We start from the raw sequence: 18,217 nt of genomic DNA on the forward strand, positions 1-18,217 counted from the left end.
TGTGTGTTTAATTTTGGAGCAATGGTCTAGCCACAGCAATGTCCTTTTTTGTTCTGCTTGGGCAGTGGCACTGGAAAGCTCTCTCAGTGGGGATGCACTGAACAGGCCACCTGGGAAATCAGCTAGAGCAAAACACAGCAACTTAATTTGCTGAACAGGGATCCCATGAGGGAGGACCTAACCCTTGGCCAGAGCACAGTGCTCACATTTAACCTAGTTCTTTCAAGTTTGGTTGGAAGTGAAGACAGTGGTTTACAAAAGTGCCTTTTGGTATCTGGGCAGTCCTGCTGCCTGGTCACAATGGGTACTGTTCAAAATGCTTGAACTGCTGTACCTGTTCTGGACACAGGGTTTGGACTAGGGGAACTCACTGATTTTTCTGGGTCCTGCACTTATAATAGAAACATGGTGGAGTATGAGAAATTACAGGTCTGCAATAACATAACAGACAATTTTTGCTTTAACGCAAGCAATGTGTTCTGCATTTGCAATGCCTTCTCTATAAGCACTACTGGATGTGAATAGCCTAGAGTTTACAAGACACACAGGAGGCTAGGAAATTCATTGGTGGAGATAACTTGGTGGTTATTGTCATTACTTCCATGTCTCCTAAGGTTTCTTGAGTACTGTTTGCTTTTATTAGTTTTAAGTATTTTACATGAAACAGTAGCTAAATTATACAAAGCAAACTCAAAAGCCAACAAAGGCAGTTGGCCAATTTTGAAATATGAATTGTGGAAAGGAAAACGCTTCCAGCTTTGAGAAGGTAGCTTGCCTGTACATGACTGCTAATATAGTAAGCAAACTGCAACGGCACGAAAAAAACTAGACCCTCAGTTTAACTACAGTGCAGGTTTTCATCGGTATGTATTAGCGCATTCAGTTCTTCAGACCAGGTGTGAATTGCTTCCTCAATGCTTTGACCTAAATCTGTCAGTATGAGCAGCTTGCTGGTGAAAATGCAAACCACTTTGGCAGTTGCCAGCAATCACATCTGAACAGTACTATGGCATAACCTGTCAATGTGAGGCAGTTTCCAGCAGCAAATCTGGCTGTATTAAAATAAAATTTGCTCGTGGAATATAGTTGGAATACAAAGGGGGTCTTTCTCTTTTGTTTGATTTGTAATGTTTGCCTAGTGTATATGTCTGCTCTTTCATTGCTTTCATGTATTCTCAGTTCAGCACCAGTAAAAGCATAAAACAGTACAAACAAGTAATAAAACAAGAAAGGCGGTTTGGGTGTTTTATTTATTAATCTAAGTGGAGATAAAAACTGGCAAGTGGAGCAACAGATAGAGAACAACTATGTTGTATGCACCACTTGCTCCTGCTGAGCCCACTGCCTTTCCCACTCCTTCAGCACCATTACGGGTGCATTGATATTGCTCTGTCATCTCTTTACTATTTCTGAAATACGAAAATATTTCTTCCCAGAGTATAATTTCTAAAGGTACGATTTCTTTAAACTAGCTATCCAAAAGTTAGGTATCTCCTCCAAGCTAGCCATATGGGATTTCCCTATATTCAATGAAGAAAGATAAGATTGTTTTTGGAGCAATTTTTCTTTTACCAAGATCTTTATTCAGATCAGCTTGCCTGTGAAGTGTCAGTATTTCTCTCTCCATTGAAGCAGAGAAGACCTAGGCAACTTGATTGGACTTTGAGGAGAGAGGAATCCCGTCCAATCTAACACCACATCCTTATCATTTCCTAGGGTCCCTGTGATTGTTGCAAAGAGTATTATCCATGCTTTCAAGATTCCTGCCAGTGGAACTCTAAATTTTATATTAAATGAATTAAAAGACTCTTTTGTTGTTAAAATTAAAGTGCATTTTATTCAAGTGCTGATTCTGTTCTCAGTGGATTTATTGGAAGGTGGATTTATACATTTAAAATAAGTGATTGAGTGTCATTTGATATGTGCCCATGGGGAAGTTTGGAAAGACTTAAATGGCACTGGAAGATAAACTTTCTCTTGTCTTCTCTGTACGTGTACTCACATATAATGTTTATTCTGCTTGTAGAGTAAATATTTTATGTCTGAAACACACCGATTGCTAAGTTACTCTAGACATTAAAGCAAATATGATGAACAGTAACTGGTCAAATAACCACTGGAATTTGTGCAGAAATAAGGTGCTAATAGGCAACAGGGGAGGCACCCATCACACTAATTATGTAGCAATAAGACATTTGTCCTCATATTTTTTATTCCATCACATTCTTGCTTTCAGTGCTCCACAAATTACATTTCTTATCCTTAAATATCAATTTGTCATCACTTACTGCTGTTCTTACCCACTATGCAAGTATGCTTCTCCATGGTTTCTGATCACAAATTGTTTACTTCTGACTTCTGGAGTTTATGAACCACTTGTTTCCCGCGTAATTAAAGTCATTCACAGTTAGTGCATTCCTAAACAGATATAAATGTTAAATAAATAATCTCATATTGATGTCTAGTGGCTTTGCAAAGTAACAGCTATGTACAAGAAGCAGTACTCTCTTAACAGATAACAGAGAAGAAAATCAGGTTGTCTGTCTTTTGTCCTTATTACAAAAAACCAGTTTCCTGGAAATTGAGTTTTCATTTTTACTAGAATTCAGTACACAAAAGCTGTTATCTATTTCAGAATTTCATTAGAGAAAGAGCCCCCAGGACAATAAAGAGGTTATTGATGTTAGTAATACTCTAGGAAATTATGCAAGACTTAATTTTCTGGTTTTTACTAAAGAGAATTTTTTCAAATATTTTTGTACCTTGAAATTCAAGGCTTGACAATAATCACACTAGGTACCTCAGCCTGACAGCAGGCTCTTTGTTTTTACTATAATATATGCAAAATAAAAATAAGTACATCCACAAGAGATTCCTGGCTTTAAGTTGACCATTTTACTTTATGTTAGAAGTATGATTTTTTTCTTCTCTTGAATGTGTTCTCATGACAGTCAGGAATCTAAATACAGTATCTAAAATATGAACGTCCTTTTATTTAGTCAATAGAAGGAAGTACTTGGCAGGATGATAAGCTCTATGAAATGCTTACTTCTCTCCATTGACTACAACAGCAGATATTTACACTTCTGCCTCAGTTCCTCACCAAGATATTAATAGCTATGGAGGATAAATCTCGGCTCTATTATTGTACAGTCAGATTTTATGTTAAATGACACCTTCTGGCAAAGTGCTGGATCTAATGCAGACAAAGCATGACCAGATGAGGAAATGGAAAGTGTAGCAGTTACCATATGCTTTGGAAACTCAGAGAATTCAAAGCAACCAACAGCAGGTAGAACTTGAAAGAGAAAGCTTGCAGAAATAACTCTTCATTATCCGTAATGTTGCATTGATTAAGATACTCTGAGAATCAAATGGAATCATTTTGAGGAAGCAGAGAAGCAAAAGGTGATAATGCACTTTCAAGACAGCATATCTGTCTCTGGGTAAGCACAAAGACTGGACTGAACTTTACTTACTTAGCTCCAGTGTAGGATTTTTCAGATGGGAAAAGTTCATCCTCCAGCTGCTGTTGAGTCACCACCACAGTTACACAAGTCATGTGCAGTGGGATTCTCCTGCTCAGCTTTCATACCTGAGCTACCTGATGTTCCTTCTCTATACTCAGTAGAGAAAAGCAGGCACTTCAGTGATATTGTTCGTCCCATCTGAAGGTTGGCATGTGGGAACCAGTCCAGCTACCTAAACATATTTGCCTGCTACCATAAAGGGTCTGGAACCATCACTGTGGGACTGGTAGATAAAGTACAGCACTTTTGGGAGTTCTGTGCAGAAAGAAAGCTCAGCGTGATGTCCTGTTGTCGTTAAGCTATTCACCAGAGTCCTAAATACTCAAGTTTTTGTGAGTTAAACCACTTAGGAGTGGGATTTAGTACCAGACTGTAGATGCTTGCAAATGAACTGCCCATCCAAGCTCCTGTTATAATCAAAGCACATTTAATTGCTAGTGTCAGTGGCATCTGGAGAGCTATGATGTAATTTAACAGAACTTTTTCAGAAAAAAAGATTGATGATTATAATAGATTTTGATCTGACTTGTGGAAGCCAAATTCTTCCATTAGCAGGCATATGGTAGAGTGATTTAGTTGAGAACAGTGGTATTATTTACTAAGAAAACTTTTTCATCCTGTGTACAGTTGCCAGACCTGGGCCTTTATTTAAAGTAATTGATCTAGCACCAGTTGGATAAACGTGACTATGTTAATACTAAATAACACTGATCTGGGGTTTATTTAGCTCATAAAATCTTTTTTTTTTCATGCTCACTTCATTCTCAATTATTTGAATTTTAGGTGGAAGGTTTTAATGAGTACATATTTATACATGTTAGGATGTTTATATTAAGCTGTAGAGTGCCTGAAGCAACTCTACAGGACAGACGTACTCTGTACATCAATTTATTTTTACTACTACTGAGATGGTATTCTGTGACATGACAGTACATGCTGTACTTGCCAAATGTTTGTAGAAAGGTAATGCCTGAAGATGTGATAAAAACATTATTTAAAAACATCTCTAGATCAAGTTTGTAAGGGGCAGAGAAATCTTATTTTTCTGTCACAGAGGGCAATTAATAATGTCTGTAAGAAGTATGACCAAAACAGTAGAGTGGTCTGGGTTTTATTTTTTAAATGGTTATATTCCCATTATGTTATGTTCCAAAAGAAAATACAACACAAGAGGGTACAAATTTACAGCTGACTGTTCGTGTAACACAATACCTCTAGAAGCTTTTGGTCCGAAAACATGCCCTGTCACAGGCTAGAAGTGCTTTGGATGCTCTATAGTGCCTGGAGCATTTTTTAAATCTATATTAAACAAAAAGAGCATGAGTATCAGGCTTTGAGGTGACAACTCCGTCACTTCCTTGCCTCGGCAGAAGAGTTACTCTGAAAGATTATCTGGATAAACAAGCCATTCATCAAAAGGCTACCTGGAAAGACATGCAGTGAGACTATTCCAAACCACCTCTGGGCAGGGTGGCTGACAATCTTGAAATCTCTAATCATAAAGCCCTTCCAAAGAGCTGTCAGCACTATCCCTGCTAACAGCTAGATTCTGGAACTTTTGTGTTGATGTCAGCTTCCAGAGAACTACCTGTAAGGAAATTCCCTGGGACTTTGCTGTATGTCCTGTGAATGGTGCAGCACACTGCATCAGAGGAGTAAATTGTGGTGCAAGCCATCTGACACAGAGCTAGTTAAAAGCCATGCACTAGGATCTCTGTACAGATAATAGCTTGGAATGACCAAAGCTTTATGAGGAGCAATCCAAAACAGTTAGCAGAGATACCTCTTCTGTTCTATCCTAGCTTGAGTGACTTCATCTGCTTTCTTGAGTCACATTACTGCACCTCTTTGCAATTGTCATGGATGCCTGAAAGTGGAATGAGCTCAAAATTAACCTTTCCATAGTGCTTGTACAGACTCTTGTCTCTCTTGCATCTGGTGTTGCTGGATTTGCTTTGGTTTCTGGTTAACACCTTCTTGGCTGTGCTCCCTCTCCTCTCTGCTTTTCTGTCCCACAGCACAAAATTAACACATATGACTCAAACCTTGTCCAATCCCCTTGGCAGGTGGTGAGACTTACTACCAAGGTATTCCTGAGCCTCCTCCAAAAGGGTGTAGGTGCTCATTGGTTGTATATTTGTGCCGTTGCACTTCCATGGTAGATATTGAAAGGTGAGGGTAGGGCTTGGTCATCACTGCTGAAGAGAAGGGAGGTGGGAAAGAAACTCAGGCACTACACCCAAGATGACCTACATCCCTCAGTTCCTAGTTCATTCCCTGTCTTTGTTGCCCTGTCAACTAGCCACAACCAAGACATGTTTCCAGTAGGTTAGTCCTAAGCCAGTTTGAGGTAAACATGCTGGTGCCAGCCGAAGTGGAATGCTTTGTTGAGCAGCTTAGAGGTAACCTTAGGGTTTGTGGTAATGGAGCATGATCATTTTTGGTCAGTGACACAGTTTCCAAGATGAACTCCTTAAAGGCAAGGTTTCATACACCACAGCTTATTTTCCCAGTTAAAACTTAGTAACAGCAGTCTTTTTGTGAGGCCTTATTGGCAGCACAAAAGGCCTCCTAGAAATCTCTTTACTAAAACAGATTTGAATATTCACCTAGAAACCTGGGAAAATAAACCTGATTTGTTTGGAAAAATAGTTCTGCAGATGTGTGTGATGAATCAAACAAATGAATAGATTAAACAGTGCTTTACAGAAAGGGGGGAAGGATGGGAATCAAAGAAGCAGAAAAAACGTACAGCTTCTGCCCTGAAGTACACAGCTTCTAGCTGGAGTCCAAGAACTTCAGAGCTCTGGTTATTTGCTTCTTACTTTAGGTTGTATCTCACTCACTGTTGGACCATCCAGGTGTCAAGTCCATGGATCTATTATCTCTCTCAGTTTGGGATGGAGGATTTGGAGGCCTTTTACTAGAGTTGCAATTACATAGTATTTTTCACAGAATCACAAAATATGCTGAGTTGGAAAGGACCCATAAGGATCACTGAGTCTAGCTCTTAGCTCTGCACAGGGTCATCCCCAAGAGTCACACCAGGTACCTGAGAGTATTGTCCAAATGCTTCTTGAACTCCATAATATTTTTGGGTTTAATATGAATTTTTGGAGAGATATACGATATGAAATGAACATAAAACGTATCTCAGCATGTTCCTTTGTACACTCCTCCAGCTTCCCCACTTTCCCCTCTCTGCCAGGAAAGGGGCATAATCTAAGAGAGCTTCCATGCACGCAGAGCATGATCTCCTTTGCTCAGTATCCTGACCAAAACACTTAATATATTAGTCCTTAATCTACATGTATTGGGCTTGCTTCCAAGGTGTTTTTGACTGGTCTGTGAGGTGACAGGTGTCTCTTGAAATACCAGAACTGTTTCTAATAAGAAATTGTAAGTAGTTGAATTTGATAGTATTAAGGACCTGGGGCTTACCTGTCTTATCTATTGTAACAACTGCCTAATCATGACTAGAAAAGAAAAAAAAAAAAATCAAGCAGAATGACTCTTACCTGCTCTCCTGAAACTGAAGATAGCATTTGCCTATTGGTGTCATTCTCGTAAGCATGTGAACAATAGTATCATTGTCCGACTGGGTATGTCCACAGTATAAATAGGAAAGGTGGGGAACTGGGGAAATTTGGTCAACTCTCATATGATTAGGGTGCATGACATGAGGCACTTTTGACTGGACTTTGTGCATCCTCTATCTCTGTTGTGTTCTGATCATTAATTTTCATCCTGTGCATATACAGTGCTTCAAGTCAAGGGATTGTTGATAACTCCATGACCATCAGATCATATTGCAGATAGCTGTAATTATACTTCCACAAAACTCTGACATCAACTTCTGTCACCAGTAAATGCATTATAATTCTCCCTGTCTACTAATACCAATACCTGCAGGTGGCAACCTGTATTTAGTTGTTATACCCTAATTTAATTGGGTAATTGTTATACCCTAATTTAATTATAGTAAACTTTTTCAAAGTCACTTGGATTATGACTAAAGGCACACTAGCGGTAACTTGTCTACATCCAATCTTCACAAAATACTGCTTCTTAGTAAACTTAGTCCAGAAAAAAAAGTGCATTTATTTTCTTGGCCAATCTAAACAAGTCTAAGCCTGTGTTGCTCCAAGGGAACAATTTTTCCTATGCCACCAATAGGGGCTCTTTTGCTTGACTTGGCTTGTTCTTCTGGCATATACAACACATCTCAAAAGTTTGCTCAATATCTCTGTTCAGCTGAGCCAATATAAAGCATTTCTGGTTCTCTTAGGTTTTTCAGTCCTTAAATGACCTGTATGGTCTTTTTTTTTACAAAAGTGGGAGTGCAAAAAAGACCCTTTTTCTGCCTGGGATTCCATAAGGGTCCAAAACTCCCTCTTAAAGGACTCGTGGGGCCACCCTCAACTAATGCTTTTGTTATTCTTAAAAAGTCATATCCTTAGCTAGTACTTAGCCTTGCTGTTCACACTCTGCATAGGCAATCAGTGCTTAAAGTTTCTTGTAAAATTGTATAATTTTCCAAACTGAGAAGTATTGCCTGGGAATCACTAAGCCTATGTCGAGATGATCAGGGTTAGAAGTGCATCTAGGGCTGAGATGGTGAAGACTGCACAGCTTTCCTAGTTTGCATTGAAGTGAAAGCTAGGAACAAAGGCTTAGCAGGAGTTGCTGTGCTTAAACACACTGTCATGTGGACATCTGGGAGTACATCACTGTCCATCTAGATGGTAAATTGGACAGAGCTTAGATGTCTTACTTCACTTGCCATAGAGGTTTTAAAACCTACAAGAGAAGCAGCAGACCTGAGCCAACCAAAGAGTAAAGATGACAGAGCCGCTGCAAAAAATGTGGAAGCTGAAAGCATTAAACCAGTGATGACTTTAAAAGCTTATTTCTGCTGTCTTAACTCCATGTAGCTTGTTGTCCATGCAGATTTGCTCTCACAGATTTACTCCTATCCTTTTGTTTTTCCCCCTACCTAATTCCTATCAGAACTCCACTGAAAAGATTTAAGCAACAAATGAAGCCAATAATAGCAATGCTAAAGGAGCTAATATTTGCAACTACCACTTTGCTTGCTGTGCTCATATGTTCTTCCTTTCCTCTGTTCTGTGTCTGTCTTACATATTTTCTGACTTCTGTGGTCCTGTTACTTTCTCTGATTGTATATTTATACAACTGTGGTAAATTCCCTGTTTCATAGTGGTTCTTAGGGGACAGTATGAGCCTGTTAGGTCTGCATAGTATATGCACACTAAATATGTGCATCTCAACATCCAATTCTGATGGAGAAAGAACAGAGTCAGAGATTGTGATGACAAAGTGAGTCGGCATTTTGCTCTGTTTTGGATGCCAGAAAGTTTTTTTTGATACGGTTTCTTGTGTTTGGACAGACATGGTTACACTTAAAGACTATCACTATTTGGCCTCAAAAGACAAAACAGAATTTTATGTTTAAGTTTACAGATATATGCATTTTCCTTTGAAAACTAGTCCAAGATTTAGACTGTCATAAAAAATTGTAGTCTCATGCTACATATATTATTTGTCAGAATGTGTCTTGTATAGTGAATGATTTACCATGAGGGAAAAATGCTATACCTAAAAAGTAATTTGAAAATTACTCCATGATATTTGGTAAATATATTCTATTTTTCACATATGTAATGAAGTCAAAGACAGTATGTTCAGCCTCTGAAGAACTTTCAAGCTTTATACTGTACCATCACAGTTCCTAGGAATGGTTTCATTTGGACTGCACATGGGTCTTCTAATTTAGGTGATTATTTTTCTCTTCTACAGTCTCCTCAACTCTACAGTTAAGTGTGATGATACTCTAACATAAATATGTGTTAGAATCACTGAATGGAAGAGTAATTTGGAAGAGACCTCTTGATGTCCTTTGATACAACTTTCTGCTTGAAGCAGTGTCAGCTGAGATCAGGTTGCTCAAGATCTTGTCTCCGTGAGTTTTAAATATCTCCAGTTCTCTATATGACAGAGACAGACACTTAACCTCTTATTTGGACGTGCTACATAATTTGTCTGTTTGTGTCTACTGATGTTGTTAGAGGCAGTGTTACGCTTTTGACTGAGAAGAATATTTTAGGTTTGTTCACATCCCAAATGTTGGAACAAAAATGTCTAGCAGAGGACAAGATGGACTCCTCCCATCTCTGATGCTATCAGACAAGACTGTTTTGACAGGGACATTACCCTTTAACTCCTTTTGTCAGGAGGGCAGCCTCTGGAGAGGCTGAGGCACAGACCTGTTTCTTGGACTCTGGCATCTCTGTATAGGGCTTTTCCTGAGCACATAGGATCATAGGCATGTTGCAAGGCTAATTCTCCATCCAAGTTGTTTTGCGTACTTTGGAAATACTGAAACTTCCCTCAAATTCCAGCTTCTTTCTTGGCCCCAGATTATGTTTTCAGAATTCGAAGTGGTGAAACCATGAGTGTTGATCTCCTCTTGGCTCCAGCTGCCACTTCTTTAAATGCTGTTTAGCACCATTTGGTTCAGCAATGGACACAAACAAGTGCCTTACAATCTAACACAAGAATGTTTCGTAGCACTTTGCCAAGGTTAAGACATGTTGTTTTGGTCTATAGCATGAGAATCAGGAAGGGCACGTGAGGCAATGAAGCCTGCAGGCTAAAGAATCTAGATCTGCCAGGATATATTTTTATATTTTATATAGGAACAAACCACTGTCATTTGCTGTTTTCCAGTTCATGCCTGCACATTTCTTTTTCACAAGGAAACTGTTAAGGCTTCAGTCCTTCTGACACCACCCCACAATGGAATATATATATGTGGTGAGCAAGATCAAAGGACTAAGAGTGGAATGGGAAACATGGGATGTAGCAATGTGACAGTAAAGATAGGAAACTATTAGGAATTATGCAATGGCCAGGTACAGTGCTCTTTTAAAAGCACAGGAAACACAGAGTCTAGCCCAAAATTATCTGAGAAAAGAACAGAAATATGGGTATAAAAACATATGGAAATAAATCAGAACTATGAGACAGTATTATCCAGCGTAACAAGCATGCAAGCTATCTCCCTCATCACGTAATAGACTGAGGAAAAATTCCTAATGTTAGATTCACTGTATGTGCTACAGAGAACATCCTGTATAAGACACTCATGCAGAGACATTTTTGGAAGAAAACAAGTGAGCATCTCACAGTACTATCAGTGCAGAAGCAAGAAAATTAAAAATTTTGAGAACTTGTCTGCAGAGTGATTTGTTCTGGCAGAAAAAGAACACTTCAAATGAAAAAGTAATAGCAGCAACACATGCCAGTGATAAAAATGAGACACAGAGAATAGAGAAGGGCTGAGTTGTGAAGAATCAGGAAATGTATTTTTTGTATGGAGAAGACAGAAAAAAACCCCACCTGATTTCAAGTGGTTAACTTCAACATTTAATGAATATTAGTCCAGGAAACCCCAATTCCCTTTACAGGAGTTACCAGTAGAGTGAATTACTGTCAAAATCCAGCATCTAATACCAAAAGGGTTAACTTATCTGCTTAAATTAACAAATAAATCAAATTACAAGAAGTTTTTTCCACTACTGTTTTTTTTTTTTTTTTGGAATGACTCACAAATATATTAATGGCTTGAGTTCTTTTGAGTCTTTTGGAAGGGCTCCCAATAAAGTTAATAACAAAAAACTCTTTCAACTAGTGTCTTTTGGAATGTGTCCCCATAATATTATTGTCATTCCCTCAACTCATTCATCTTTATAATATCATAGTTATTACACGTTCATTTTCCTATATATTGAATGACCTTTCTTTGTAATAAAGTAACGTTAGGTAATTAAATAGCATTTTGATTTTAACTATATTCAGTATTAATATATGCAGTGTTTACAGTCAAACACAGAGAACTGAATTAGTCAAACAAAAATTTCATTAAACTGAAAACCTGAAATTTTCAGATGCAGTATATGCCTTAATGAGCAACATTATACAGAATGAATTCGACTATGCAGAATGAAACACAGAGAAGACTTTTTTCATAATTTATCTAGTAGAGTTGTCAAGCTAATTGACATTATAAAATGGTCTGGCTTCTTTGTCTGGCTGCTTCTTTCTCTGGCTATTGCCCTTTCCTACTTAGGCCTAAGCAGTGTGCTCCTCCAACCAGCTGAGGTTTTGGCACAGGTTGGGTTGGTTGCTGAGCTCGCTAGGATGGGCTGTGATTGTACAGGATAGTTCATGGCCTTCTGTAGCTTTCTGCTACCCAAACCTTGCCAGTCATGCCCACTACACCTTCCCAGAATGGGTTTTGGCCTAGTTTTGCTCACGCATATACACACACATGCACACACACAAACTTTTTCTTGGCAAAGCAATTTTCTGCTCACACATATCTCAGACATACCTGTAATCACTTGGGTCACCCAAAATGCACTGCCCTGGCCCTGCTGACCATACATTTCTGACACAAGCCAGGATGCCATTGGCCTTCCTGGCCACCTGGGCACTGCTGGCTCATGTTCAGATGGCTGTCAACCAGCACCCCTAGGTCCTTTCTGCCAGGCAGCTTTCCAGCCACTCTGCCCTCAGCCTGTAGCACTGCCTGGGATTGTTGTGACCTAAGGGCAGGTGCTGGTACTTGGCCTTGGTGAACCTTACGCAGTTGGTCTCAGTCCATTGATCCAGCCTGTCCAGGTCCCTCTGTAGAGCCTTCCTACCCTCCAGCAGATCAACACTCCCACCGAACTTGGTGTCTTCTGTGAACTTAGTGAGTGTGCATTCAATCCCCTCGTTCATATCTAACATATTAAACAGGACTGATCCCAAGACTGACCCCTGAGGAAGACTACTTGTGACCAGCCACTAAATGAACTTAACACCATTCACCTCAGCTCTCTGAGTTTGATAAGCCATCCAGAATCTCCATTCAATAAAGGCTTAAGATTTCCCTTAACCCTCCTTTAGTTGCTCATATATTTATAGAAACATTTTTAATTGTCTTTTGTGGCAGCAGCCAGATTAAGTTCTAATTGGGCTTTGGCCCTTCTAATTTTCTCCCTGCATAAGCTTTAAACATCCTTGTCTAGACTTAATTGTTTTCACAAGCCATGTGTAATTCAGTGGTGTGGACTTCCAAATAAGATATTTTATGAGTTAGGAAGGGTTGAATTGTTTGGAAACATGGAAAAGACATGTAGGGCTTTTAACCTTGAGGTCATTGGTTTGAGTTTGGTCCAGCCTGATAAGAAACCAAAAACATTAAATCTGTATGTTCTCATGCAACTCTTCCAAACAAGTATTTCCTAAAGTATAAGAGAGGTCATTGCCGTTGTTTTTCCCTCTTTTTCCTGCTTTCCCTTCTGAGTTCAAATTTGAACACTGCCTGGTAGGATGACCTTCTTCTACTTTTAGGAGAAATGCAGCAGAGAATTTCTTCTGTAGAAAGCATTTCTCCTTCCCTGCTACATATTGTATATGAATACTATAAAATTACCCAGTTGACTTCACTGAGATATTTAAATAGACTTCCTGCTGGATATTGTACACTGTGAACAGCCTTTTGATCAGGTCATATGTTCTGGATTTATTTCACCTAGATTCAGGTACTTAGTCAAATCACATAATTTATTGGAAGGGTTTCTCTAAATCCTATCATGTTGAAGAGAGAAAAGCACCAGGAGAGCATGTCTGAGATTTTATATGTACCACCTTCTCTGAAATAGCAATGCATTTCTGCAATTTTCTTTAATGCATTTTGAGAACAGGTACAGTTTGGGATTATACTTACGTGCAGCAAGGCACTCTTAGTGTCAAATTAGAATGTTCGCTCTGGGATTTGAGATGTGTTCAGCTGGATTCAGATTGCATTTTGATGACAGTATTCAAAAGAGAAATTAAGGATGTCTGCAACAGATAGCTGACAGCCCTTGAAAACCTCTAATTCTATTAGACTTGCAATGCAGGGTTCCCTGGGACCTGAAAAGGCAGGATCCAACATATCCTCAGAATTTTCCTGATCTAGATATGTGGGAATCTGAACTCCTGAAATTTCTTTTTGTGCAGGCTGATTTACAGTGATCAGACTGATCAAACACATGGCACTAATTTTACTAGAAAACACACAAAGACGACGGTTGGTGGCACTGCATAAAGACTCTTTGAGGCTGAAGATATCCATGGGATTATGTTTTGTTTGATGTTATGTTTTGTTTTATGTTGGAAACGTCTTTTTTCTCTGGCACTACTGCCAGCTCCTTATGCTGGGTCTCAGATTTTCTAAGATCCCTTAAAGTCCCCTGTAAGGACTTTACAGAGATAACTGTCCTTACCTTTACCATTATTGTGGATGTTTCATTTTTGACATCTATGTGAATATTGCTTTATTTTCATTAACAGTGGGCCATATTTTTTGATTATACCTAAGGGTATTTCATGGTTACTGCCACAGTGACTGAGTTGTGTATACTCCTTCTTTTCTGAAGCGAGTACTGTTCACAATCCCATTTTAGAAAAACTGTTTTCCCTGCTCCTGAACATGAGTTACACCTTCTTTCACTAGAACTCACCACTGCTAAACTATATAGGGTCCTGTTAAACTTCAAACCTGTTTACCTGTTATTCCCAGCTGACACTCGAAATACCAGTGCAGGGTGATGACCAAATATTCAAACTGCTTGTGAGCCCTAATCCAATTAAAGCCTTTGAGGAAGAGGTTGTCAGAAGCATCTAGGTCTTGAGTTCCACTTGTTTTCATGGTCAGCAAGAGCATATAGACACAGTGTGGATGTGAGTTGATGCTGGTCTCTCTTAGTCCAACTTGTATCTCCATTTTGCTCAGTTGCTCTGAAGCAGCGGAGTATGTCTGCACTATTATTTTCCTAAAACCATGTGAAGGCACTTGTTTTATACTCCATAAAAAACCTGTAGCATTCAGCTGGCCTCCTTTTGCCATTATAGCAGCTGAGTGGAGGGGAAGTAGAGTGAGGAAGAGAATATGTCTCTTAGTGCTTGAACAGTCAAGTGAATGAGGTGTGTGTTACTTACAACTATCACCAACAATAGGGTACTGTTGATGTTACCAGAGTCTGTGGTATTTTCAGAGATCTGAATATGACATTTTGTTTTCAGCAGCAGAAATATATCATTTGAATTAATTGTACTTTCCCACACAGTTGGAATATTGCTGATACAAAGAGGGAATAATCAGCTTCTCATGGGATTTGCAACCATTAATAGCTGAGCATTCAAATAAATTTACTTGTGAGCTTTGCAGCATTGCTGGTGCCCTACTGGCATTGAATGCAGCTGTGAGAAAGGTGGGGTGGGCTTGAACTGGGCATGGGAGAACAGCATCAAAAGCCCTTTCTGTGCAGCAGCCCTAGGCTATTTTATAACCCAGTTAGAGCTCTGCTTTGGACAATTGTAACATGTGTATGTACCCGCCATAGCTTGGTCACAGACACTGAAGATATACTTGAGCTATATTTTAACCCTGATCACAGTACTGAGCAGTTATTGCATTCTACAGCATTGCTTCCATCTGCGTTAGCATTCAAGGCTTCATCTGTGTAGGCAGAACAGCAAGTTGTTCACACTGGTTGCTGTTTATACTTGAGATGATCTCATAAGTTTAGTGTTTCAAATGCTCGTTCAGTAATCTAGTCTTCACCCCCCTATCCTCACATGGAAGTATGGTGGTGAGTATACAACAAGTACATTTTTCAGCTGGGATTGGCTGCCAACACTCACTTTTCAGAACTCTAAGCTGTAGCTCTCAATCACAAAATAATCTTCACATACATGTATAGGCATAGGAACGGTTCAGTCAAAGTGTCTGTCTAGCACAGTACTCTGCCCTAGCGGTGTCTGTACGTGGATATGAAAGGAAGGGAAAAAGTGGGTCAAAACATTGCCAGTTCCTAATATTCTTTCTACAATGAAGGCCAAAGCTGTAAATAGTATTTATTCAAGGTGTGAATGAATGATGGATTTAAACAATGACATAAACATTTTACTGTCCTTTTGGTTATCCTTCCCTAATGTTTACTTGGTTTTTGAGCACCGAGTTGGTGCTTTCACAGCACTGTCTAGCCTAAGCCCAAGATCTTGCTGATCCATCCACTCATTTTATATGTAATCACCTTTTTGCGTGTGATACTAGGTCTCTTTCTCCAAATGTTTTCCCCCGTGACTTCACATTTATCTGCATTGAATTCCACCTGCCGTTTCACTGCTCAGTTGCTTAGGATGGTTCGTTTTGCGTTCTCTGTCTCAAGTGACCTAATTACATCCACAGGTTTCACCACAGCACTGTTGGCTTTCTTAGCAAGGCTGGTTACAAACATCTTGCACTGCACACTCATGACCAAATTTGTGCTCACTTTGAGACTGTTCAACTCCTTGAACTGAGGAGGTTGCTCAAACCCATCCAATAGCTGGAAGAATTTAACCTGTAGGGAGAGAGCATCCTCGAATTGTTCCTTGTGAACCAAATCAGTAGACTGCATGGCACTGTTCTTGATATGGAAGATTTAAAGGCTTCCTTTATACCAATATGCTTTAATTTATTTTTTATTCATAGTTAGGCATTACAGTTTTCTTTTTTCAATGCTAAAATTGTCTTGGAAGGTTCCTGTCCACCCAGAGTGTCTTGCTCCCTCATTCCCTCAATTTTTTCATAAGTCGCAATAGCTATTGGCTTTTTGTTGTTGTTTTGTTTGTTGCTTATTTTTTTTAACCCTAGATCATTGAAAAGACCTGGCACATCCCTGGGACCCTTCATGAGCACGCAGTAAGGCAGAGAACCTCAACAGAGAGTGGGAACAGGTGATAGAAGTGAGTGGGGTTTTTCAGGAATTAATTTTGTTGCCAAATAAAATGGAACATGTAAACATCACTCTAAGAAAAAGATAGGTTAGATAATACCATTTCCTGGATAAACTGCACTTAAGCAATCTTATCTTTAAGCTTCATGGTTCAGATACTTTCAAAATTTCTTAGGCTGAGAGGTCTTGACTGTCAAGAAGTCACAGAGATTTTTAGCGTATCAGTATGACACGTAACACCGGCTCCCATGTTGTGAACTCCCTTTTTATATTTGTGTCTCCTTGGTTTTCTTCATCCCTTTGTGAAATTCTGAGGCAAGAGAAATTTTCACTGAAGGCTAAGTGACTCCTTGGGCCATGATGGAAAGATCCACAACTTCCTATCCTAAGCAGCAGTGCTGGATAGTTGCCCATGATTCGTACTGGGCATGGTCCCAAATTCATCAAAATATTGCTAGAACTGTAAAAAGTAGCAAGTCACTGTGGGGGCCTGGACCCTGCCAAAGGCTGAACTGAGGAAGCTGAGGCTCAGCTGCTATTGAGTCAGCCTGACTGCTGTCATCAGTAGAGAGATCACATTTTACACCAGCTGAAAACCCCATCACAGCTATCAGTTTGCAGACCCAAATGCGATAGGATTAGAAGCAATCACCGTAAATTACTGCTTTGTCCTGGACAATCGGAGCTCAGCAACGGATGTGCAATGTGCTTAGGTAGCATGGAAAGAATTAGGCAGCAGAGACAAAAAGTAAAAACATCCACTAGACAAAAAGATGGCCATATCAAGTTATCAAGATAATATATCTGCATATTACTGAGGTTTACTTTCCTTTGTTGAATAGCAGTCTGTTTTATAAAAATATTGTTTGGCGTGCAGGAATAGTTACTGTCTCGTTAGTTGATTTGCTTCTTTTCAGGGAGAGATTATTCTGTCTGCCTTTTAGGAAATAATTTTCTGTTTAGTATTGAAAGAGTCGCCCTGGATCTGGGTTCATCCGTCTTCTGGTGAACATGGTGAAGATCTGAATGAACCGAATAAAGGACAAATTGCAGCAGGCATGTAACAAGTCCTTCTTCTTTCTGTTAAACCTCTGTTAATAATGTGTGAAAGAGTGACAACAAAGAGCTTCTGTCCTCCTTATAAAAGACCCTTAAGGGCAGAGGCAAGCTGTAAGAAACTATTCTTTTGCTAATGATAGCTGAATTACTGAGAATGCTCAGTGTTAAAAAACCCATGACAAGGATCTTGTACATGGAAAGGAAGTATTTCCTTGGACGACTTTCTAATGACTGTCAAACATTTGCAGCCATCAGACAAAAGGAAGCATTGTGATGACAAGGCACACAGCTAGTGCTGTGGTTACATCTGTAGCTGTGAGCTGTAAGCACTCCAGTAGTGCCACGAACGAAAAATTGACTCCTGATTCTGAATTTTCTTCTTCACTCTTCCTACTTCTTTTTTTTTTCCTCTTTTTTTTTCAAAGGGCTGATCATCATTTTACCAGAACGATCTTAGACCTATTTGACCACATGCAACTCTTTCTGAGTTATATAAAAGACCATTTCATACCAAGTTGTTCACTTTTTCAAGATCCTTAGATTTCTATGTCACCATAACTCTTTCCTCAGCTCAAACCATACCCACTAATGTATGTGCTATATTTAAAACTTACTGGCTTGAAGAATACTCTTGCTCAGAGTATACATTTTCTATGTCACTCAAAGGTTTATGACTCTACAAGTCATAAACTTTACAAGTTTTCAAGTGGCAATTTAGTCCTATTCATGTATTTTTTATATTTTCAGAAAATCCACAAACTAACCTCTCTTTATTCACTTGTAACTATTTTG

At 39.2% G+C, this 18,217-nt stretch overlaps 1 protein-coding gene across 2 annotated transcripts in view; it reads left to right on the forward strand.

Moving 5' to 3' along the window:
- The window catches only part of LOC114069399 (SLAIN motif-containing protein 1-like), a 64,670-nt gene that overhangs the window by 40,238 nt on the left and 6,215 nt on the right, over positions 1 to 18,217 (forward strand). The window contains exon 6 of one of the 2 annotated variants that reach the window (XM_027906150.1): positions 16,285 to 16,362. The exons of the other annotated variant lie outside the window; for it this stretch is intronic. Within the exon in view, the coding sequence (XP_027761951.1) occupies positions 16,285 to 16,336 (52 nt within the window). The 3' untranslated portion in view covers positions 16,337 to 16,362. Of the gene's footprint in view, positions 1 to 16,284; positions 16,363 to 18,217 lie in introns of those variants that run through there. 2 annotated transcript variants of the gene reach the window in all.

This window comes from Empidonax traillii, unplaced genomic scaffold (genome assembly GCF_003031625.1).
Source record: "Empidonax traillii isolate 1590-97213 ecotype Southwest subspecies unplaced genomic scaffold, ASM303162v1 scaffold1251:size145019, whole genome shotgun sequence".
Classification (NCBI taxonomy): domain Eukaryota; kingdom Metazoa; phylum Chordata; class Aves; order Passeriformes; family Tyrannidae; genus Empidonax; species Empidonax traillii.